The sequence below is a fragment of the Triturus cristatus genome, chromosome 12 (genome assembly GCF_964204655.1).
Source record: "Triturus cristatus chromosome 12, aTriCri1.1, whole genome shotgun sequence".
In the NCBI taxonomy this organism is placed as follows: domain Eukaryota; kingdom Metazoa; phylum Chordata; class Amphibia; order Caudata; family Salamandridae; genus Triturus; species Triturus cristatus.
Genome location: NC_140595.1, coordinates 603958991 through 603984301, shown reverse-complemented (window position 1 = coordinate 603984301; position 25311 = coordinate 603958991). Strand labels below are relative to the sequence as shown.

The window sequence follows — 25311 nt, the reverse complement described above, 5'->3', positions numbered from 1 at the left end:
GGAGAAAGAGGACAGATGGTGTTCAAAATGCATTTTTTCCCAAGAACTCAAGTCCTAAAATATGAGGTGAACTTGGGTTTTTGATTGGATTTAGATTGGATGGGTCTCTGTAAGAAAATGAAAGAATTTAATATAAATCAAGTGAAGTACTTAGTACGACATAATAACTGCATCCCTCTACCTCTACTCTTATATGACTGAATGAAAAGGATTTGATGTAGCGCACAGCTTCTCAAACTAGACTGTCCTGGTGCTGAGGTGGACACTGATGGCAGGTCACTGAGGTGAGATTAATTCTTGAAAAGCCAAGTTTTAAGATGTTTCCTGAATGTTGACAGGTCAGCGGAGGCTGTCAATGAGGCAGGTAGGCTGTTCCATGTTTGTGCACTCGGAAATCCCAAGGATCTTCCCCCTATGCATGCTAGGTGTATTTTGGGGATGCGTGCAAGATCCGCAGTAGAGGATCTTAAGGTCCTAGTCGGAATGTAGCGGTTGACACGGTACTTGGCGCCTAAACCATGGAGTACTTAAAAAAAGATATCACCATGGCTTTGAACTTGATCCTTTCTTTCATTCGAAGCCAGTGCAGAGATTTGAGGATACGAATCATTTGAGATCCAGGCTTTGGTCTAAGGATCGCTCTGGCCGCTGCGTTCTGCACTACTTGTAGGCGCTGAGTGAGATAGTCCGGTAGGCCTAGGTACAGGCTATTAGAGTTCGATTTCCTTCGATGAGGAGGGATTCCTGGCATTGCAGTAGTGGTTGATAATATACAGACGTTCAGTGGTTTTAGGGATTGCTCGGCATAAGTCTGAAACCGTAGCTGACTCATTCATTTTTCTGTTGTCTCCTTATTGTTGATAGGATGTCCACAATGTACAGGTTCCAGGAGCACACTAGTCTTACTCCAGACCTTTTTATTTCTATTCCTGCATTGAGGGTACGTTTCTGTAGAGGTTTGAGGGGACAACACTGTTATGGATGCCAGACTAGTTTGACCAGGCAGAAAAAGATGAGTTTGTTTTGTACTCGTCCATCTTCCATGTGAAGACCTAACCAGTTTTGACATTTGCACCTTAGAAAGAGAAGTGTGCAGAAATTATCAAGTTCTTGCAAAAATGTCTGTCCTCGCATCATGTATTGGCCTCTGTTGCTCTTAGGGATAGCACTAAACATATTAATTTCTTCTTTCTCCTTTTAGTGAAGTATATCCGGGAGGTGTCGCCGTATATGAAGAAGCCATCGCTGATTTCGGAATTATCTTGGGAAGGATCCTCCCATCACTCCCCAAATACAAGCATCAGTGAGGATTCTGGATCACCCAAGCATTTGCACAACTTTCAGGACCGCAAGGTGATCCCTCTCAAAATGTGCTTTGTTGCCAGGAATCTGACCATGCCAGATCTAGAGAACAGGTGAGGAGGAGCTGGGCTATTTGAAGCAGTAGTCTGTTGGGGTTTACTTTGATACGTTTTTATTTTTTTGAGTGATCATTTTTTAGATAATTTTTATTAAATGTGTAACGCACAGAAAAAAGTAGAACCAACCAAACAATGTCACAAATAAAGCTCCACAAGTGAGCATACATCTCAAAACCGTCAGTCTTCCTTGTATGAGGAAAGTTACATTATCCGATTAAGCAAAGATAGCCAAACCTCGGGCACCTGAGTGCATCTGGGATGGAGGCCAATATGGAGGGAGCTTGTGAAGTGTGAAATGATAGAGGGAATAGTTGCCTCTCTGTACCCTCCACAGCAAGCCACTGACCTTCCCTTTGTTCTCCAAATTTCAGCAGAGCTATTCTTTACACCCTAACAATCATAAGACACACAGCCTCGGTGAGCTCTACCATTCACCCCAATCACAGAGTCGGCCACAAGTTCCTTCCCCTCTTAACCTCATGAAGAAAACTCTGAGCAGCTGCTACTTAAACTTATGGACACTATTCATGGATGACTCGAAATCTTGCAGGGTAATCTCATATTCAACTTCCTACACAAGCCAACAAACTCCTTCCTGAGATACAACAGCTCAGATCACTTGGTCTGACTCGCTCCACTTAAGTCTCTGAAGCAATAAAGTTATACTGCAGGAGACACTGCCCCCTTTCCTGTGGTATTCCTCACGCCAACCACCACTCTGATGTCATATCTCCCTCTCTCCGCTAGAGCCAGTCTCTGTGATAATAGTCTCCTGCACTGTGGACTCACTAACTTGGCCATGGAGGTAAGTCGACAGACTTTAGTGTTTGATTCCTTTGACAGTACACCAGCCTGTAGAAACGACCCGACCAATCTGCCAAGTTTTCAGTATAAACTGCACATTTACTGAACTGTTTCTTCCACTAGTCTGCCATATGTGACGTAGTTACCTGTGTGTTCACTTTATCCCATCTTCCTGGACACTGCACACACATTTAGCTTCACGCTTTCCAAACCCATCTACATAATTTCCACCTTCCTCTCCATAATGCCCCTTTCATTTCTAGTTTACACAGTGTGGCCTGGATGCTGCTATCTTTGTCGCCAGCTGGAATTCGCTTAGTCTTCCATCTCCCAGATCAGGAGTTACTTTCTGTTCAGCTCCCAGCACCACCCCTGTTCCTCTGCCTTTATTCTCCCAGCATGTTGTAACACCTTTTCATGCCACACATTAATGTGATGTCACTCCCTTTTTATACCACTGATGGATGCAGGTGCTGAAATACAGTGCCTTATTGTTCAAAGGTTACTGAATGTGTCTGTTCTAGCAGCTGCTTCATCTATGTCTGTGTAGTCTGGGACGCCCAGCCCCACTATGCCAAAAGAATTGGAGGCGCAGAAAAATGCCAAATCTATGGGGGATTTAGAAAGACATGTGAATAGGTGGTGGAATCACTCCCTTTGATGGATAGCGAGGATCACCACAGTAAAAAGAAACCTCTTGCAATGCATTCTATACCTCTGTCAAACAATACTGATAGCAAAGTGAGAAACTATGAATGATCTAAAGTAGAGATTCATTGTTTATCTGGGGCTTCAAAAATGAGTGCATTGCCCTTGAAATAGAACAGCAACTGTTGACTTAAGTGCTATGAAGTATGTTGATACAAACTGGCATACCCGAGTGTTTTATTGGCCACACAATCGCTGGCATACCACTGACCCGGGGATTAAAGACAGGCCACTTGGGTTTGCCACAGCTTGTTTGTTTTTCTTAGTAAGACATCTTGAGTGGAAAAGGTATACCGGGACACAGACCCCTTACTCTCTGTACCATACTATAACTATATTTCAGTGATGCGCCTCAATAAATAGAAATCAGTCTGAGATTTCTTGAATTTACGTTCTAAGGGGCTACAGCTGAATAGTTTGAGCTGTGTATTTCCAATCGGTGCTCTCTGCCTTTAGTGGCTAAGTTAACAAAAATAGATTAACTGGAATGCGGCTACAAATAGTTACTAGAGGCAGAAACGAATTAAATCCATTCGTCACTTTTTAGGTCTCGCCTGAGCCAGCGCATGCGCTGGTCTGGCGAGACATTTAGTGAGTGGGCTTCAGAAATCCGACCACAAGCTTCTGCTTGTGGCCTAAAGCTTGCGGTTACGTGCGCGGGCACGCGCACAGCCGCCATCTGGCTTTTCTCGCGATCGGGCGTCATCTGGCTTTCCTCTTGCTTGCTCTCCCAAGCGCCTCGCTCCGCCCCTCCCCCACCACAGAGCGCGATCACTTTCGCGGCCTCATCACTTTAACGGCTGTGCGGCTCTCTCGTTCTACTTTATCTCCAATGCTGATGACCACATCACCTTTTCTGACATTTTGCGACCTTTGGCAGTGTTTTTAAATGCGACTAGCAAACTTCAAATTCTGTGACAAGTGTTCTTAACCCCTCTTTGTGAAAAGATTTACTTAGCGGCGCAACGAGGTAACAAAGTGGAATATATACACACACTCTCTTCGCTCACAAGTTTCTCCAAGGAAAAAGAACGAACGTAGACCTCCTTGTGTAGATTCAAAAGTATTTTATTCATCCTCGCCTGCCATTACGCGTTTCAGCCGTCAAAGCGGCCTTGATCACATGACAATGCTCTGAGTGTTATGCTCATTATTTAAAGTGCTAATGCTTGAAAAAAAACAACACACACATGATCTGAATTGATGGACATGGAAAACAGACTGATAAGTTTCAAATTGATGCCGATAAAATAATACATTGCATATGTTCGACATTTTGCGTAAAATTAAATACATATAGGTAAAATACCTCGTTTACACAAGTCCTGTGGTCTAATAAAATCAAATGTTGCAATTTTGAACATAGAAAATATTTGCCAATACCTGTATAATACCTTAAAAGGAGTGAAACCTTATAAGAGTATTCTGTTCGTCCATTTCTAAACTATGTGTGTGTGTGTGTGTGTGTGTGTGTGAAAAATAAATAAATGTGCTTGCCGAATACCTGTGTGAAATGCCTCATAAATGCACCCTCGGATAATATTTAGATTTGACTGTGTGTATATGTATATGTATATATATATATATATATATATATATATAATGCCAAAGCCTTTCTGGATTTTTATTTGATGGGTTGCTCGTGAGTACTTTATTTATTTTAAATTTAAAATTTCCGTTGATACCTTTTATTGCACTTTAGCAGTTAAACCGCTGCCTGTTTTTCAAATATCTCACTAGCGCATGAGCAAAGCGCGCGCCCACTTACCTGTTTCGAATTCTTCGGATATGCCGCCATCTCATCCTTGTGACGAGTGCCTTCTCACAATCTTACTTGCCTGCTTAGACGTTTTGAAGCACAGCGATGCGGTGAGCCACCCGGCTCTGTGTGCCGCCATCTTGTGGTTGCCTGGAGCTGGTAATATTCAGTGTGCTCTAGACCTTCCTTGCCAACCTGTTTTTACTTGCCAATTCTGAACGTCATCATCCTGCATCATGCAGCAGGCGGCATTGTATATTTTGATTTATGATGTGGAGCCCTTCCTTTATATTCCTGTAGAGACTCTACTTTGGCTGTTTCCTAAAGAAACAAAGGTACTGATTCATGTCCTCGTGACCAGTGTGTCTACTTCATTTCTTAAGTATGACCACGATATTCTACTGACATGTTCTCCTACGCGCTGCTTTTTTCTGCCTCATCGGCCTACAAGGTTTGGTTTTCCTGGTCCTATGACAACGGTGACTACTTTCCTTATTTTATTTTTTCTGGGAACATTTACAATGTGTACTGTACTTATGTTCATGCATGTTTCCTCTCAACTAAGAAGTCACTCGCCGGACTCTGATTCTGAATAATTTATTTATTTAATGTTGTGCATATGGTTGTGCATATGTTTTAATGTGCTTTGCGTGAGTTGCCCTAGTGCAATTAATTACTATTAATTTGTGTTGTTAATTATATTTGATACAACTCGTTGAAAATGTTAAGTTTTAATGCTTACTTTTGATTTTTAAATTACTTTCAGTAAGCTGTTCTACACATGTTATGTTGATTCATTGAATTTTCTTCGCAGGTTTCACCGTTTTTTCTATGATATAACTTAATTTTGTGAAATTTCTAAGCATAGATGTTTGACACCTGCATTTTCATTAATGATTCTTTATTTAAACTCTTGAGTTTTTATGCACAGCGGTTCAGTGCACGGAACCCTGTATGTGATGTTTGATTGGCCTTGACCCAAAAGTATAAGCTATGATCCTAAAATGTTAACAAAGTGACAACCCAAGTCACCTTATCAAAAATGTGCGCAGTGAGTTCTTTTTCTTTCAAATAATGAACTTATTCTGTTCTTTTTCCATTGCGCGACCTTTGTGGAAGGATTTGTGCAATGGGTTATTTTGCTTTCGCTTCACAGCCCTATTTTCTATAACTGGTTTTCTATCAGGCAGTGGTTGGGTTGGACACCTTTAAATTCAGCCTCATTGTCTTCACCCTCATAATAAGCAATAGGGTTGCCTGTCCACACTCTGTAAAACCTTGTTTTCAGTCGCTTTAAGCAAATGATGACTTTCTTTAAATTTCTGGATTCACTTCAACTGTAAAGTTGATAGATACAGGGTTTCCACCGTATTCACAACCGTCAGGACACCAACCAAGCCTTCATTCCTGAGTGTTTCTTAAATGTTTTAATATGTAGGGAGATTTGAAGTCTTGGGTTCCTACCATTCAGTTTATTCTATAACTAGCTTGGGGGCAATGAATACTACCACCAAAGCCCAGTCCTTGTAATATGTTATCTTGATACCATGTAACAAGGTGACATCGCTAGCTTGAGTCAGGACTGAGCAACCAGCAGTCGGTTGCACATTAATACAACCATAGCCACCCAATAGTCTGTCCAGCGGAGGCATTTTTAACCAACAACCCTTTGCAGTTTTTTTGATCTCATATGTGTAATGTTGAAAGTGAGACTACCGTATCAGAATCAAGCAGGTTGGGTAAATAGACGGGTCTTGAAAATATGATTTAGGGTGACTTAGCAAACAAGTATGAACACTTTACCATACTCCAGTATTACACAGCTCTGTTGCTAGTGTTCAGCATAACTGTCAAGCTATCCCTTCAACATCAGGTAGGAGACCCATCTCAGCTGCTGGTGCACTGCACAACTCTGTTGCCTGTCACATGCAGTAAAATGTTCACCTTATATGTCAGGAACACTTCTGATTTACCTTTGCCATGCTTAAATATAATGGGCTATCCCACATAGTTTGCTATCTGATTCTATGACCAGGTCCTCAATCGACTCGATAGTTTAAAAAAAAAAAAAAGATCTGCTAACAATATTGGACACATTTTGTGTTGATTGGTGATTCCCAGGCACCATTTTCTTACTTTTGTATTTAGGCATACGGAAGCCATTGGCCAACATAAACGAGCATTGGCATAGCCAATAGGTCTCGCCTTTGGGACCTTATAAGTGTTTAGCCATGCAACGGTTGATGTTTTACCAAGGCTATTGTGCTGCATAACTAAATACTTATAAGGTCCCAAAAGCGAGACCTATTGGCTATGCCGATGCTTGTTTTTCTTTCTTAGTTGTTGCTGCTTTCAATTCTGTTTTTGACTGGCAGCTGTTGCTAACATGTTGGCAGGTGTGGTCACTGCTGGATTTCTACTGTTGTCACTGCAGTTGCAGGAGCTGTAGTTGCTTCTGTTGTGACAGTTGTAGCTGTTGTCTCTTCTGAAGCTATAGCTGCGGTCAATGCTTTTGTGGTTGCTGTTGCTTGTTGTCCATGCCATGGTGGCAGGTTTTGCCTTTGGTGTGGTTACAGCTGTGGTTGGTGCTGTTGTGGTGAAAGCTGTGGCCGCTAATGTGATCCCTGCTATGATTACAGTTGTGGCGAAAGATGTCACAAATGTGGTTTCGTCTGTGCCTGTAACTTCTGTTACAGGTGTTGTTTATACGCTTATGATGGCTGTGGTCATAGCTGTATGTGTTGACTTGGTCCTTGCAGTGCTAAAAGCTAATGTTGCTGCTGTAGTTGTCAATGGTGTAGTTATAGCTGTTGACACTGCTTTGATCCTGCCGTAGTCGTAGCTGTACTCCTTGCTGTCAGTGCAGCTATGATCACTGCATTGATACCTGCTTTGCTTGCACTGTGGCTTTTGTAGCCCTGTAGTGGAAGCTGTTTCTGCTGTTAGAATTCTTCCTGCTATTGCAGTTGTCCCTGCTGTGGTTACAACACTTTTTCCTGCATAGCAGCAGCTGTGGACCCTTGTGTGATCACATTTGTTGCTGTGGTCATTGCTGTTGTCCCAAGTGTGGTTACATTGGTTGCTGCTGTTGTCCTTGCTAAGTTGGCCGCTGTTCTTCCTGATATAGTGGCTGTCCTGGTGGTAGAGATGGTGGCTGCTGTAGCCTCTACTACAGTTGCTGCTTTTGCTGCATTTGTTTCTGCCATGGTGGCAGCTGTTACTACTATGGGCCTAGCCATGGCAGAAGCTGTCATCGTTCTGGTCCATGCTGCGCTTGCAAGTATTTTGCTGCTGCAAAGTGGGTAGTGACTGTGATCACATCTTTTGTGGCTTCTTTAGTTGCAGCTGTAAGGTTTGAAGCTATTGTGGCTGCTGTGGTTCATGCTGTGTTTACAGCTGAGCTAACTCCTGTGACCACTGCTGTGCTGTCAGATGTTGCCCTTGTGGCAGTTGTTGCCGCTGTGAGAGTGCATATTGTCGGGGCTGCTATCCACTCCTCTGGTTGCGACTGCCACCGTTGCCTCTTCCTTGCTGGTAGTTGTTGCTGCTGTTCTTGGCGCTGCCACAGTAGTTGTGGTGGTCCCTTCTGGTATTACTGAGTGGTTGCCGCAGCAGGTCAAGAAGACATGCTGAGTATTTCTGGCACTCTTGTGTCTCCCCCTTGTGCGCCTCACACCCCAAGGAGCTCCAGGAGCCTTCAGTCGGGTTATACCCAGCATATCCGTCCTCAGCGCTGACTAAGCTCCTAGAATCCATCTTGGGTTCCTCACGGACTCCAGTGACCACTTCCATTCTGGCTCCAAGAGGTACACTGGTCCCTTTTTCATAGACACCAGTCCTGATGTTGCCAGAAGAGAAATCTGATGTCCAACACTGAGCTAAATCTGTCTCTACGTCGACCAAGATTGCATTCCGACTCCACTCCAGCTAATCCAGTTTATATATGGCCTGATTCAGGCAATATACTTCAGTAGTGAGGAGTTGTACTCAGAGACTTCGTCTTTCTGGTTCCAGCTGTAACCAGAGTTTGGCGACACCCGGAGAGGACAATGGAGTTCATGGTGATGATTTTCCCGCACATTTTGATGATGACTGTTTATACATGGATTTTTATAGGAGGCCAATGGGCTGGATACTTTCCCTGACATGGGGCTGATTTTTCACTTCGTGGCCCACAAACAGAAGAGTGCTTCCTTTGCTGTGATAATTTGACGTGCTGCTGATGTTCAGGGCCTAAAACTGCCTTCTGTTGAAATTAATTCAAACGTCTTTACAGAAGTCCTGCAGCCTTTCAGCCCTTACTGCCATCCAACGAAGCCACCAACTTCCTGATTCCCCCCCCCCCCAAATGGAGTGTCAAAAAGGATTGAGGCGTTCTGCAAGCAGATGTTCGAATCGGCTAGCCTAGCCTTGAAGTCAGTCTGCAAGGTATGCCTCTTTGACCAAATACAGGTGCCCTCTGGTGGTCGCGGACAAAATTAGGGCCACCTTGACTCTAACCTTTCAGGATGGTCAGGTTGTTCCCAAATATGTCATTTGTGCTGACCTAAATACCACTGATTACTTTGGATGAGGAATCAGCACTAGTGTAGTACTCTGTTGGTCATGTGTGGATTCGATCCACAGGTTTTTCAGGTGATGTGAAGGCATCCCTTGACTGTCCAAAGGGGCCATTGAGAGGATTCCAAGCTGGGAAATAGGATGGGTTGTTATTCCTGGTATTTCATCATGCGAAGAACGATGGATACCTTTGTCCTGTTTTAGCAATTCTCTCTCTGAAAGCCTATGTATAAAACGGCAAATTCTAAAGGCTCACACTGGCCCAGATTCTGCCTACCCTGCATCCTGGTGCAAGGATGGTGGTCTTGGTCCCCCAGGATGTGTACTTTCATGTACACGTTCGGTAGTTCCACAGCAGTAACAAGGTTGGCGAAGAGCTTTTTCCGTTTGCTGTACTCTCCTTTGTCCTTACCAATGCCCCTCAGGTGTTGTAAAAAATGATGGGAGTGGTTGCCGCCTATCTTCAGAGGTTGGGGATAACAGTTCTCCCCCTAAGTAGACACCTAGCTGTTGTAGACAGGCTTGCTACAGTCAGTTGTAGACCACCTCCAGATGTGGGCGAGCCTCCTGACATTGTTGGGGTTCTCGATCAATGTGCCAAAGTAACACCTGGCTCTTTTGCAAGAACTTTCTTTCATAGGAGCTGTCTTGGACAAGGTAGAGTTCAGGCCCTTTCCTCCATTGCAAAAAATCAGGTACATTTGGTTTCTGATCGCAATGTTTCATCCTCTGTCCTGGATCTTGATAAGAGGTGTTCTGAGGCTTCTTAGCTTGTTTGTCTCATGCATCCTGCTTTTCCACTGCACTCGGTGGCATATTTGCCCTCTGCAGTGTGATTTGAACTCTCCGTGAGCCCAGGACATGGCAACCTGTCAAATGTCACCCAGGTTTTGAAGGTGACTACATGAGATCTGCAGTAGTGGCTGCTCGACTGCAACCTGACCAGTGGCAGACACCTCTCTTCCCAACTCTGAGTGGATGGTGGTGGCAGATGAGTTACTGCTAGGGTGGGGAGGTGTAGGACATCTGCATTTTCTGCATGGTCACCACATATATTTCTCTTTTTACTGCTCCCTATATTTTTGCTGGCTTTAGAACTGTATGCACTATACCCCTGATAACTAGTAGAGGCTAAATTTACATTAGCTCTCCCACTTCTCCCTACCAGGGATTACCATTTGAATAGGTGTGACATGCTTCCCAAGAGTAAACAACAGACTCACCTGACTGGGCAGAGATAACTCCTTTAAACTTCAGAGTATGCAGGGTGGGGACTGTGAGCATCGTTTTTTTTACATTAGTATCTACTCCTGCTTAGGTGTCAAATCCTGCTCGACAGGTCTGCTGTGTTTTACAAATAATACTGCAGGATTGCTTGAAAGAAAGGGAAACAGGATGCCAAAATAATTCCTGTGTATCCACTGTCTTCTGCTGGAAACCCCTACTCTTGTTCTACCAGACTTATGTTTCTTGGTTTATTGTTGATGCAGTGGCTGCATAAAACTGGATTTTAGTTTTCGATGGATAAAACCTAGGATTACCATAGTATGTTCATCAAACACACCTATAGCCGTTGGAGCTCATTTGAGTGTGGCTGAAGACTTTCGCCATCTTGAAAATGCCCAAAGGCAGTATGGTTGGCCCAGGGAACTTTTACCCCGTTGGTTTGGGTGTGCCTAGGAGTCATTCCTAGTCACTGGCTCATGCCAGGCATAAATGTGACACCTACAGCCACCCACCTAAGAACCATGCTCCACTTGAGAAAGAACAGTGGAGGACTGTACACGCTGCATGTGACCCGAAGAGGAGCCCTGAGGAATGAAACTGCTCCCTCCCGTACCCAGGACAAAGAAGTGGACGCTAAGGGTCACTTCTGCTGCAGGGTTGCAACAAGCTACAAGTGGCCTCTCTTGTAACTGCTCAGCTGACCAGTGGCAACTGGATCCGGACTGGACCCTGCTGTTGGCCTCTGCTGGACACCCTGTGAGTCTCTAACTGCCTTATTTCAGAACCAGGGGGCTTTAGAAGTGTATTCCTGTGGTAGATTGGGACTTACAGGACTAAACTCAGAAGGTAAAGTCTTTCTTTGACCAGGAAAAATCTGGTTGGTGTATCTGACCTATTCTCCATCACAGTCTGCCTCAAATTACACCTAGGTCCCTGTCTACTGCAACCATTGACTATAATTAGGACTTTATTCTTCTTGGCGCTATTCCTATTTAAAACTTTAAACATTCTTATCTCAGGTTCTGCTTATGGGATTTGTCATTTTTGTGTCACTTTGTTAATGAACTTTTACTAATTTTTCTAATTTGTTTAGAGATTCTTCTTGTGTTGTGTTTTCACTTTATTACTGTTTTGGTACTTCATAAATACTTTACACACTGCCCCAGTTAAGCCTGTCTGCTTTGTGCCACTCGCAAGAGAACGAGGAAAACCCGACACGATCCGCACGACCCACCACACCCCAGGCCCCTCACAGAGCCAATACTGACAACACAAAAACCGAGAGGCAGCACAACATTGACAAACTACCTCCTTCCCTGGATAACCCCGCACTCAACACCCCCACCACCACCTCTGTGGAGATGGCACATCGTCTCGCCCTGCTAGAAACCCAGTTAGAAACCATAATCATGGGCCTTAACAAAATCACAATGAACCTCGCCACACTCCGAAAGCCCAATCAAAGCCCTCACCAGACTCCCACCTGCCCCAGCACCACACAACAAAAGCCTTCCAAGACTGTGCCCTAGCTGGATCTCAACCCCACTCGTGAACCAGACACAAAGACCCCTAAGAACAAAAGCTGCAATGTCCACAAGCAAAGCGTCGGTTCTTGCCTCCTCACACAACACTTCCGGCACCCAAAACTCCAAGATACAGGGATCACGGGACTCAGAAGAGACCACTCCCCGCTGAGTTCCTTAAGACTCCCTGCCGTCCACACCAACATCTCCAGGGCCCCCCTAATGAAGAAACCCAAAAAAGAAGCGACCCCCCCCCCCCCCCCCATCAACTGCTTGCTCATAAACTGCAGGTCAGCCACCAAACATGCAACAGAGCTAGCAGAATCAATCCTCACCCATAACATAGACATTGCGTTCATCCCCGAGACCTGTCTAAACGATTTATTTTCCCCAATCTTGGATATGCTGGTGCCCCCAGGCTTTGCAATCATTAACAAAGACAAAAAATACCAAAGAGGAGGGGGGTATAGCAATCATACACAAGAACAGCATCTCCATAACGTAAACAGACCTCTTCAACTACAACACCTTTGAATGCCTAACTGCCAACATCAAGACAAGTGACAAAAAAACACTACACTATCATCTCCTCTACCATCCACCAGGCAACGACACCACATTCGCAGACCGCATGTCAGACCTGATTGCACACTGCTCACTCAGAGACTCAATCAACTTAATTCTAGATGACCTCAACCTACACTAGAACGAAGAAAACAACACGCTTATCCAAACCCTGAATGAGCTCCTTCGTACCAACAACCTTATCCAACACTGCTCAGAGGAAACTCCTAAAAGAGGAGCAATCCTAGATGCCATTATTGCCCAACAAGACAGTCACGATAAACCACATCCTGCCCGTTGACTGGTCCAACACCCACATCATCCTATTCCACATCAACCAAACGAGCCGATACCAACCCCCCACGCATGATCCCACCCCCCCAAATGGGCGAGAAATCTAACTCTGATTCCCTTGGCTAACCTCGAGGAAAAGGTAAGCTCTCTCCTTCCCATCCCCACTGAGGATCGCTCCACAACAGAACTCGCCTCCCACTACAACACAACTTTGACTTCCATTCTGGACCAACTATCCCCCCTGAAACTAAAAAGAGCAAGCAATACTCCATCTAGATCCTGGTTCAACACAAACATTAACGGTGAACGAAGACAACTAAGAGCCTCAGAAAGACGATGGCGGAACAATCCGTCCAAAATCCTCCACGAGCAACTCAAATCAGTTTGCAGGAAGTACAACCAACCCATAAAGAATGAAAAAAACACTTTTTTTCTGCAGCGCTCTAGACAATGCAAAAAATAGGCCTAAAGAACTTTTCAACCACATGAGGCAGTAAACCTCCAAGCCCTCTACATCCTCAGGTAAGGCCTCCAAAGTTCAGTGCGACAACTTCGCCAACTTCAACGACAAAATCGTGAACCAAGATCGAGCTCTCACTGGATAACAACCACAGTCGCCCAAGTCGCAACATTACTGAAAAAACCGGGCCTGGACACAAACGATCTGAATAACTTCAGACCAGTCTCCAATCTCCCCCTGCTAACCAAAATCCTAGAAAGGTGCGTCCTCTTACAACTGACTCAACACATGGACAACATCAACCTACCAGACCTCCACCAATCGGGCTTCAGAAAAGGCTGCAGCACTGAGACCGCGATCTTCATAGTCCTAGATGATATCCACAAGTCACTAGATACAGACCAATGTTGCCTCCTCATTCTCCTAGACTTATCGGCAGCCTTCGACACAGTTGACCATAATCGACTCATCAAGGTCCTCCAAGAAAGGGTAGATGTAGATGAGGTGGTTCTACTCTGGTTCTCCTCCACAACCGCACCAAAAGAATTAAAAATCAAAACTTCTCGTCCAACTTGCACCCCGTCAGCAGGGGTGTCCCCCAAGGATCGGTACTTTCCCTGCAACTTTTCAACATCTACATGGAACCCCTCACCAACATACTCAAAAAAGCCAACACCCACCTTCCACCTCTATGCAGATGACACCCAGATCTATCTCGAAACCTCCTCCATCAAGGACATTCAGAGACTCAACGACATTTTAAGGAAAGTTCAACACTGGCTATCAATAAATCATCTAAAACTCAACCAATACAAAACTGAAATCCTCCTCATCTCCAACAAGGAAGAGAACCCCCAAATCCTAGAATGGCTAAAAGCCCTTGATGCTCTCAACAGCAATCTCACCCTGGCTAACTTGGTTAAATCGTTGGGAATCACCCTAGACCCAAAACTTGACATGGCAAAGCACATCAAGAACTCCGCAAAGAGCACCTTCCTCAACTTGAAACTACTCTACAAAATAAAACCCTTCATCCCACCCAAGGACCTCAAGCAAGCGACTCAATCGCTGGTGGTGTCTAGACTACGGGAACACAGTCCTCACAGGCACAACGAAATCCCACTTAGCTCCCCTCAGAACTCCCCTCAACGCCTCAGCCAGAATGGTCACTGGAATTAAGAAATATGATCACATCTCACCCGCACTCCGAGAACTAAAATGGCTCCTGGTTGAAATGCGTGCCAGCTTCAGAACTGCCTGCTCACGCACAAAGTCCTGCACACAAGGAAACCAGACTACCTGGCCTAAAGGCCGGCCAGACAGGGAACCTCAGGAGCACCACCACTCTACTCCTCATCCCTATGAAATCACGCAAACAAAAACCGCAGCCCGGTTCTTCGCTGGAAATTCACCCAAAATCTGGATTTCCATTCCTGTCCATATCAGGACCACCCCCTCCTTTGTAAAATTCAAAAGACGGCTCAAAGACCTCTTCCTCAATCGTTCTCTCCCCTACCAATAGTTACCGTCCTCAAACCAAAGCACACCACACTGCACTATTAGTGGGACATTAAGTCTTCTACCTCCTACGCCTCCACGACCCCTGACTTTATCCCACCTCCCCACAGGAGGTCGAGTCGAAGTCAACAGGCGCACAACGGGAATACTACCAGACGTCCATACATTAAGGATCTACCTCGCGCTGAGACTGTCAATACGCTCTGAGCCTGCATATATACTTTTTGCCAGACTGTATGACTCTTAATGTGACAGATGTTGTGAAGCGCTCCGATACCTTTGGGTCTGGCCAGCGCTATATAAAACGTCTAAAATAAATAAATGAAGCTACCAGGGGGGTTGAGCTCAGGTTAATTAATTGACTTTGAGGGTTCACAAGGGTTGTGATTTATTCCTTGAGGTGGATAGTCACTACACCCACCCCAAATAATAATCCATTTTCTTACAGCAAGTCATCTGGGAGAGGTGGAGCTCAGAGGACTCTGGTTTCTGGTGGAATCCTGACTCCATATCAATTTGTTACAGTTGCTGGACATTCGTCTAGTGTTATGGCCTTCCCAACTCCATCAAGGGGAGGCAGGTACAGGTTATCACAGACAACACCACTGCCATCTGGAACCGCAACAAGCAGGACGTCATGAGGGTCTGCTAGGAGGATTTGTTCCTTTTGAGGTGGTTGGTTCTTGAGGACATTTACTTGATTGTGAACTACCTGGTTGGATCCTTGGAACGCTGGAGCAGATGAGCTTAGCTTGCGGTATCCGGTGGATCACAATTGGCAGCAGCATCCCGGGGTGGCACAGGGCATCTTCCGACAATGGGAAGTACCCTGGCTATATCTTTTTGAAAGTGCAGTGTCCAAACTTTTGAGCATTGCAGTTCCTGCGAAGACTGTCCCTAGGAGATGCATTTCAGCAGAAGTGAAACACTGGACTCTCGTATGTCTTCCTACCTTTGCCTCTTCTGCCAACAGTTGTTAGGAAAATCTGTCATGACAACCCAAGTGATCCACTTGACCCTGTATTGGGACAGGACCGTGTAGTACCTGGACCTTCTGAGCATGTGTGTCGGCCTCTGGTCAGCCTTCCACTTCGGGAGGATCCTCTATTACAGCAGCAGGACAGGGTTCTCCACCGAACCTGTGCAATCTAAACCTCCTTGTGTTGAGGTAGAGTGGTGACTGTTAACTGCATTTAATTTGTAAACCAAAGTTGTGGCGGTCACCCTGACTATCTGGCAACCTTCCACAAAGTCTATTTACTCCGGGCACTGGGACAAATTTGCAGCATGGTTTGAAGTCCGCACGACAGCACCTTGGCAAGCCAAACTGTTGGATATGTTTTTATTTGTTTTGTATTTGACCCAGCAAGGTGCTGTAGTGGGCACTATTGTAGGTTATTTATTAGCCCTGTTGGCCTTTCTGTGTTGATTGGACCAAGTGTCCTTTATTAAATCACCTGCTGTTGTGCGTTTTCTTAAATGTTTGACATGCATGTTCCCTCCCAGACCTTTTGTGATGCTAGTGTGACCTTCGTTTGGTCCTTACATTTCTCATGTGTGCTCCCTTCGAGTCGATACACAGCTGCTCGTTGCGTCTTCAGGCCCTCAAGACTTCCTTCCTCGTTTGATCTCTTCAGCTCATCGCATGAACGAGTTCTCTGTTTAACTGCCATGTACCACCTTTTTTCTAGACCAACTGGTGCTGAGGACTAGGCAGTCTTCTTGCCAAAAGTCATACCTTTTTCATGCTGGGCAGTCCATCACCCTCCCAACGTTCTTTGTCTTGCCTCACTTCTTGAGAGGAGAAGAGAATACATTAAAAAGAAAATGAAGCTTTTATAGCGATTGCATCACAGACCTTCACTGAAAAATCCACATTCTTTTGGGGGGGGGGGGGGCTCACTGCGGCAAAGAAATGTAATGTGGTACAGAAAAGGACTCTGTCAAGGTGGATAGCCCTTTGCATTAAGAGCTGCTAAAGTTTGGTCAAAAAGCAGGCTTCGGACTACCCGTTCCACCAGGGCCGAGGCTACCACCACTGCATTGGCACTCCAAGTGCCTGTCATTGACATTTTTCAGATGTTACATACTTTTGGTAACGCTCCTTCTGGTGGAAATTCTATCCAACCACAGTTTACTCACTGTCCCCTCAACTCCCCGTTCTGTGGAGTGGTCCCTTACCATCTAAAAAGGTCCCAAATTAGAGCTACCCACACTGAACCGCCAATTGTTTTGGGCTCCATATCCAAGGCATGGAAAGAGTCAAACAAGAAGCTGATGTCGGCGGGGAGGGGTTGCGCTTACATGGACACAAGGCGCCCCTTGGGTGCGCAGGAGCATTTCTAGTGAAAGTGTTCCAGATCCAGTCTGGCGTCTGTGGAGTACTCTAAGGTGCGGAATCTGTAGTCCACCAGAAAAAGCATTACCAAAGGTAAGTAACATTTTCTTTGCCAATAGGAATGAGAGAAGGACGTTTTTGTAAGTGCGGGGTGTTGCTGGTAGAGACGGGGGGCAGTGGAAAGGATAGTGAGAGGTGGGTAAAGGGGTTATAGGAGTGGGAGTGGGATGGTCTCGTTTGTTAGTAATTTGCACGCATGTACTAATAACACATTGACAAATAACGATTGCTGGACTAATACACAGTCATTGCTTAGCATTGTGTAAAATTGTGTTGTCTTTGAGACAACTGTATTTTATTATGTAACATCAGCAGGAAAATAGTGAAGTGCTTTAAAGTAACACCTTCTGTTTTCCTGTATTCAATGTTAAGAACTGACGTGAGATTAATGTATTAGTTGCCTTATAAAACCGGTTGAGTCAATGTACCCAGTGACTTGAAAACCCGTTCACTCCGTTACTCTGTGAACACGTTTAATGCTGTTATGGATCCACGTCACTTCGGTTGTCTGTTTCTTCGCCCCTTTGGACTGTTTCTCGGTGACAGGAGGGACCTGGCTGCGGCTGATTCCAGTTTTAGAATGGCACGCGCACATGCTTCCCGTCTCCCCCCTCGTGCCAGGAGTGCCCTTCCCAGCTGTCGCGAGGGCGGCTTTTCAGTTCAACCAACCCTGAAAGTCCTGTCTCTTTCACACGCTCGTGAGGAGAAAAAGAAAGTTTATTATCCTGATTTTAGTTTGGTTTACTGAAGTGCAGTCCTTTACTTTCCAGGGAACGTGCTTCTAGTGAAAGGTTAAACTTGCAGATCTGTTTTTTCCATCGTGTTTTCGCTTAACGATTAGCTACAGCTAAACGAACAATGTTGGTTTGATCTGATTCCAGGACCGCCTCGTCTTCCAGACCCTTTCGACAGTGTACCTCGAGGCCACTGGCCTGTTGAATGTTGTCACCGAGAGTGCCATTCTGGATAATCCTGGTAAAAGTACATGTATCCCTTCTAAACGCCCCCGCCCACTGCTGTACTTGTGAGACGTCCTGAGCCGCATTTGAGCACAGCTTGCACTGAAATAATTCGTTTGGTGATCCAGGCTCATGGTTGTGACTAGCTTCTACCTCTTACGAGCCCATTTAGTCACACATCTCCATATTTTTCTTCTAGTTGAGGGGATTTGCAGCTGTTTTTAAACGTGGTGATTCTCTGCTTAATGTTTTCATGTCCTTCCTGGGACAAGTCACCTCGATTTTTTTCCCTTTTGTCATTGATGTCTACTTCGTTGGTCTCACCGACCACAGATTCGCGGTCACTTGTTTTCTCTGGACCGTAGCCCCTCATCCATACTCATTTTCGCTCCCTCGCCCTGCCCCATACAGGGACAGTAGTTCTGTATCTAGAACCTGGTGCAGACAGTACTGTAGGCAATGCCCGGGTGCATCGTAGGACTAATTCTGGACCACGGTCTGGAATGTTTGTGTTCTTTGGTTGCCATTTCCATACTGAGGTGCTCTTGAAGCCTATGGCTAATGGTCCTTGTACTAAGGTGCCATTTCTGGTTAACTATTCATGAATGAGTCCGTCTAAATCTTACTCGTGAGGTTTACCATGATTATAGCAAGAGTGTGCTGAAGTGTACCTCTGTGGTCAACATGTGATCCCCTGGCACAGGCTGGGATTAATTCTGTTGATTCCCTCATTGAACATTAAGTTGAGCTTCCTTTCTCATTATCATATCCCTTACCTATGAATCACTCTCAGTCTGGTAGGGTAAGATGCCACACCATAACTTCTGAGTATTACAGGGCCTTAGGCTTCCAGGTTTCCTTCTTCACCTCCAGTTTCTATCTGAACAGTATGGGATTATCTGAGATGCAGTGGGGCACCACTACCTGGAGCCACAGAGTAACCTGTTCAAAAACCCACATTCTGCAAATTCCGTCAAGGTAACAGGTCCCCGGCCCGCATACCAGCCCTAGTGCTGTCTCGACTGCCACAACTGTCTCATACTGAGGCTCTGGGATCTTCAGGCCATCTGCCACACTCTTCTATAACTCCACTTATTAATTTCTCCAGGTTGACGCTAACATGGATTCATTATTAGAAGGGGAAGATGTGAAAGATTTTCAAAGCCATGATCTTCCATAGCATCTTGAATGGCATATATCATGAAAGACAAATTGAGGTCATGAAGCGTATTGTTCAAAGTTCGTACTCTTTATTCAACTTTTAGGGAAAAAAATTCTAAAAATAATTTCTTATCTGTTAAGCTCCAAACTACACAAAAAGCAAAAACACATGTTTCACGACTATCTTCTTTTCTGATAAATGTCACTTTTTTCAGGGCTACCATTAATTTCCGAAATGTTTCTTAAACATCAATTGACTTTATCCAGTGTTTATTAATTCTAGGGTTTATAAAATAGGTAACTGTTTTCAAAGTAAAAGCGATCAATGTGGAGTTACAGGTCTGATTTCAATGCTTTTCGATTCAGCATGATAACCAGCTGAGCACATAGAATCCTACCCGTAGGATCCAATGTGCTCTGCTGCTTATGCCACTGGTCATAGGCCCTACAACTTAACTAGTGATTCTGTGCACTTAGCCAATTATCATGCGGAACCAAAAAGCATTGAAATCAGACCCCTAACTTCTTATTGATCTCTGCTACTTCGACAACAGTTGAGGGATTGTCTGAATCTAAAGCGGTTAGATTCAACATGCAAAAAAGGGGAAAGGAAAACCAACCTCTGGCAGTCTACTCAGAGAATCTCCCGTCTCCACAGATGGCAATTCTAGATTTGTGTACGAGAGAACAGTTGGGTGTTTGATGGGTAGAATGCAAGGAGCGTTGTAGTGAATTGATGGAACGACATAGTCTACCCAAGACTGGACCAGGGCATTGATCACAGAAATGTGAAACTGAAGGTCAATGAAAAGAAGCACCCTCTTCAGGGAAACAAATATTGCCCACTCTCAAACCATGGGAGTCGTTAGACAAATTTAAGTAGAGCCTTGATTTGTTCCTTTGTACGATTTCTCATTGTCCACTAACCAGGTTACTTTGGGAATGCTGTGATTGACTCTTGCCTCTTTCAGTGCTTCTACTAGTCTTTGTGCAAACAGCCTTATTGCACAAACGTAACTAGTACTTTTGTTTCATTATATATATAATAGCTTCTTTCTTGCAGTGATGATTATCTTCTCTGTAGACTTAATTAAATGCAAATTTCAGCTGTATCTTTGTCCACCAGGTATTATTCCAAATCTGTAAACCTTACACTGTCCACTGATAGTTCTGTTTATACTTTAAGGTATTGACAGGAGAGCTTTCCATTCAGCATTCACACTGTTCTCAGACTAAATGTATGTTACATTAAAATCGCCAGTGTAAGATCTGAGCTGGTGGCCTATACTGTGCATATTTCCTTGTGGTGGCACGACTTTAGTCCACCACACAGATTACAGAAAATCACCTTGCTTTTGTCTGTACTGTTTCATCTGTGGCTGAAAAAAATACCTCCGTTGTCTGGCTTCTCAAAGTTTGCCCAAGCATCAGAGGATACTGCAGTGACAAATGTGTGCTTTACAAACTCTTTGATGTAGTACTACCAGAAGGAACGTTGCCCAGGTAAGCTAAGAACTAATGTTTTTCCCCTTTGATCATTTTGCTAAAATTGCATGAGCGATTGCATTCTCTACAATTGGTCATGTTTTGTAGAAAGTTACACACAGGGAAACTTACTAGATACAACCAGCCTCAAGTTTGAAAGTCTTTTTGCTAACAATAGGGAATGCTTTACATGGCGAGTGTAGGAAAAGTAGGTGGCACTACAATACGCTTCTAGCATGTTTTGTAGAATGCCTAAAGAAAATTATTTTCTCAATTTGCTTAAGTGTAGATGTGTATTAGTCCAGAGAGATGTGGAGGTAGTTGTTAGAGCGGTAGGAAAGCAGGCACAAAATAAAAGTTGGTACAATGGGTTTTAGCCTGCAGGCTCCGCAAAATTAACTGGGTGGGTAAGTACAAAAACTAAATGAATAGTTTTATTTGTGAAAATTAATAAAAATTGATACAATTAATCGCAGTAAATCATTAAAAGTGGCAATACAATCGCGTACAAAATATAAACACCAATCTGAGATGAAAACCACACACCAGTCTTAGATGAAAACCGAGCTAAACATAATATAAGTTAGAAGAACAAATAAAAAAAACTTTCAAATGTTGATACTTCGGCAGTAGCAGCGACCAACACAGTGAAGTTTTTTTGCCCCCGGATTGCGATAGAAATCTAGTTAACAAATTTCCCAAAGTGAGGCCAGTGCATGGGAACAGAAGTGGTCATGTAAAATTCCAACGCCTCCTTGCAGGCAGAGATCCCATTCGACCTGAACATCGCATTTAGTAAAGTGCGACGTACAGATAAAAGCTCTGGACAGCAACATAATAAATGTAACGTGGATTCTCTTTTATACTCACAGAATCTACAGGGTGTGTTCCCTGGTGTGCCTGCCCAGTCTAGATGGAATTCATTATATGGTAGGACCATGAGTTGCGCTCTAAGGAAAGATTGCCTGGTTTCCTCCGTTAATGCTGACTTTAAGTATGGTTGAAATTTCGCATTCCTGTATGATTTTAAGATGGGGGCAGCATAGGTGATGGAATGAATGGTTGTCAGGTCAGCTTTCTTCAAGCAGAGTGCGGCCTGTTTCCTCAGGGCAGCTTTTAGGCTGGAGTATTCTCAAGAGAGTCCTGATACTATCAGTTTACACGAACTAGAACTGGGTACTGGTCATAAAATTAAATTTCAATTAACGAGTTCACAAAAAACTCTTTGGGACATGAGCTGGAGTCACATTGTTTGGGTGCCAAATAGGATCACAACTTGTTAGCATTCAACGCTTTAAATTATCATAGCTACACGGATTTATGGAGATCGGACACTGAGCATCTATTTCTTATTTAAAGCCATTGTAAATTGCAAGGATGGGTGCCTCCAGAATTTAATGTGCACTCATTACCCATTGAGAAGCAAAGTTGTGTACGACAAACCATCAGTCATCTAACTCAGTGTTCCCAAAGTTTTTCGACCTGTGGCTCCCCACTGTTACTTTTCTTTGGAGGGTGGGGAGATGTAAGCCCGGTCTCAGGAGTACTTGCATTTTTCTCCCTGAAAATTATTGAGATGAAGCTGATTAAGGTATTATAATCATATACGCAGGGTGTTTCGTATTACTAAGGTGGCGCCTCTAATAAAATATTCCTAGTTACACTTCTTTTTTCATGCCTTTGTTAGACTATAATCTCAAACTTTTTTATCCCACTTACAGTGCTAGATAGCAGCCCTATGCATGTAGGCCCCATTGTCAAAGTGTTTCTGCACTTGAAGACTATTTGGATGCACTTAGATTTCTACCCATGTCAAAAGTGCCAACACACCTTTCTCATCAGGGTGACTCATGATTTTTTAAACCACATACAGCGTATGCTGTCTCCTCCCTAAAATTGCTTCCAAATCAGTGCAAGTTAAATAAATTCCCCAGATATTTTTATTTTTTTTAAAGGTCCCTCTTCCTTGCTTCCAAATGTTGCCATTATGCTGCATATATGTTGTTTTACTTCCCTGTGAGAGAGCAGGCCTGTCTGGAAATGTGTGTGTACTGAAAGAAATGTGTACTGGAAGTACCTATGATTTGAGTACAAATGTCAAAACTTAATAATACTTAGTATGTTTCTATGCGCTGACACTGGTGCTACCTGCTATAATCTTGGACCCCTCCTGAGGCTTGAGCCGGGAGGTAGAATTTTAACTGTTGTGCCTATTGTATGACTTTCGCTGTGTGTGCAATTGTCGCTGACTACAAACGCTTTGCATTACAACACGAGCTGCATATTTTAGACGCTGATATTTTTATAAAATCACAAATTGCGTAAATCACTTTGGAATTACTCTAGCACTTACCCCACCCCTGCTAATTACTCCCCGCGCACTTGCCGCCAGTAATAGCCGATTTTAGGGCTGTTTTACCGAGCAGAAGGGCAGTAGCGCTCCCTCACGGCAGACATCTTTGTGGGAGGCGGAGCTGGTTGAGCGCTCTAGCCTTTACTACAAAAGGATACGGATATCCTCCGCGTTAGCGGACGCGTGTAGTGGACGCGCCTCGCCAGCGCCGGAGTCACGCCAGAGTCAGCCCGTCTGCGCCTCGGACGCGCCACGCACCATGGCACCTCTCCATTCAGGTATCAAGGATTTAGTTACATGCCCCCCTATAACTGAGGCACAAAGTGACACGATCAGCCACTTACGCCTAAATTACTCTTCGGAATGTTTACTAGCCCTTCGACCCTCTCGACATCCTGCTTGCAGGACAATAGATCCTTATTTACAGAAAACTACATGCCAATGCTGTCATTTATCCATCAACCATGTACAAATTAAAGCCTTACAGGTTAGAAACCCTATAAACAATAACAAGATGCCTTCAGAACAGTTTCTATTTCTTAGCATTAACTGTCGCTCACTACCTAAGCATAGAACTGAAGTCTTCAATTTACTCTTGGACGAGGTTCCAGATGCTGTTTTTTTAACTGAAACATGGCTTCAAGACAGCTCTGGACCAGACTTAGCTATGGCACTCCCTGAAACTTATGCAATTGTTAGACTTGACCGAGAAAAACCACCAGGAGGAGGAATAGCAATCATTTTTAAAAAACGCTATAATTGCGAATTTACTAAACTCCCATGTGAGGGCTGTGAAGGCGCAATTTATAAACTTTCACTCACACCGAACTTTACTTTCTCGGGAGCACTCATTTATAGGCCACCGGGATCTGCCTCGAAATGGATATCTCATCTTGTAGAACTTCTTGGACCCCTAATTATGAAAATGGCTAACTTCACTATTCTAGGAGACATGAATTTACACTTGGAGAAAGATGATTGCCCAATAGTGAATGATTTTAAAACGGATCTTGCATCCCTCAACCTGACCTTAAAGAACTCTGGCCCTACACATAGAGCCGGTCATTTGTTGGATCCTATCCTCTCCAACCTAAACGACATATCGAAACCCACGGCCATTCCTGTGCCTTGGTCTGACCACTTCCTGATTAAATTTTCCCTTCTTGTAAAAAACTATAATGGGATGAGAACACCAATTCCTATACAATTAATCAGGAAATGGAAAAAACTCGATCTAGAAAAACTTAACTTCTTTCTCGAGGGCCATCTCCCTTGTACAAAATCAACAGCACAAGAGTTTTCTACATCAGTCCAAACTTGGCTCCTAGAAGCCATCGACTCCACTTTGCCTAAAACTATATTAAAACAAAATTCCCACCGTCCCCCTGCTCCATGGTTCACTGAGACCTTGAAACAAGAAAAAAGTATATGCAAAACTGCAGAACGTCATTGGAGGAAATCCTATTGCCCTGAGTCCAAATTGGCCTATAAACATAAACTCTCAAATTATCAGAGGCTCTGTGCCAAAACCAAAGCTGAACATGCCTGCACGAAAATCACTGAAGCCCTATGTCAGTCCAAAACACTTTTTAAAACTGTAAGGGAACTAGCTGGTTCCCTTACATTACAATCTCCCCCAGATTTAAACAAATTACAATGTGATGCCCTTGCAACTTTTTTTGTAGAAAAAGTCGACAAAATCTATCAGGGTATAGAACAAACTACAAAGGAAATTGCCGAGTCCAGAGCAACCCCTCCTTCTATTAATATTGGCCCTGAAATCAACACTTCAGTCCCCATCACTCCCATGAAAACAGAGATGTCCTCCTATATATCCCCACTTGATGTAACACCACCAGCCATTTTAGATAAATGGCCGTTGCTTGATTTAGACTTGGTTCGAAAACTTTTGAATTCCATCAAATCTGGCTCACCAAACGATCCATTACCGTGTTCTATCCTGAAAAAATTAAATGATAAAACCCTAGGGACTATTACCAACCTTCTTAATAAATCGCTACAGGAAGAAATCGTTCCAAAGGAATGGAAACATGCAATGATCCACCCTCTACTCAAAAAAGCTGGAACTGACCCCAACTTGCCATCCAACTTTAGGC

General features: G+C 44.1%; 1 protein-coding gene across 1 annotated transcript in view; it reads left to right on the top strand.

Annotated features, from left to right (window-relative positions):
* Positions 1–25311, top strand: part of SNTB2 (syntrophin beta 2) — a 309644-nt gene that overhangs the window by 161796 nt on the left and 122537 nt on the right. The window contains exon 2 of the mRNA XM_085638715.1: positions 1202–1415. Within this exon, the coding sequence (XP_085494841.1) occupies positions 1202–1415 (214 nt within the window). The remainder of the gene's footprint in view (positions 1–1201; positions 1416–25311) is intronic.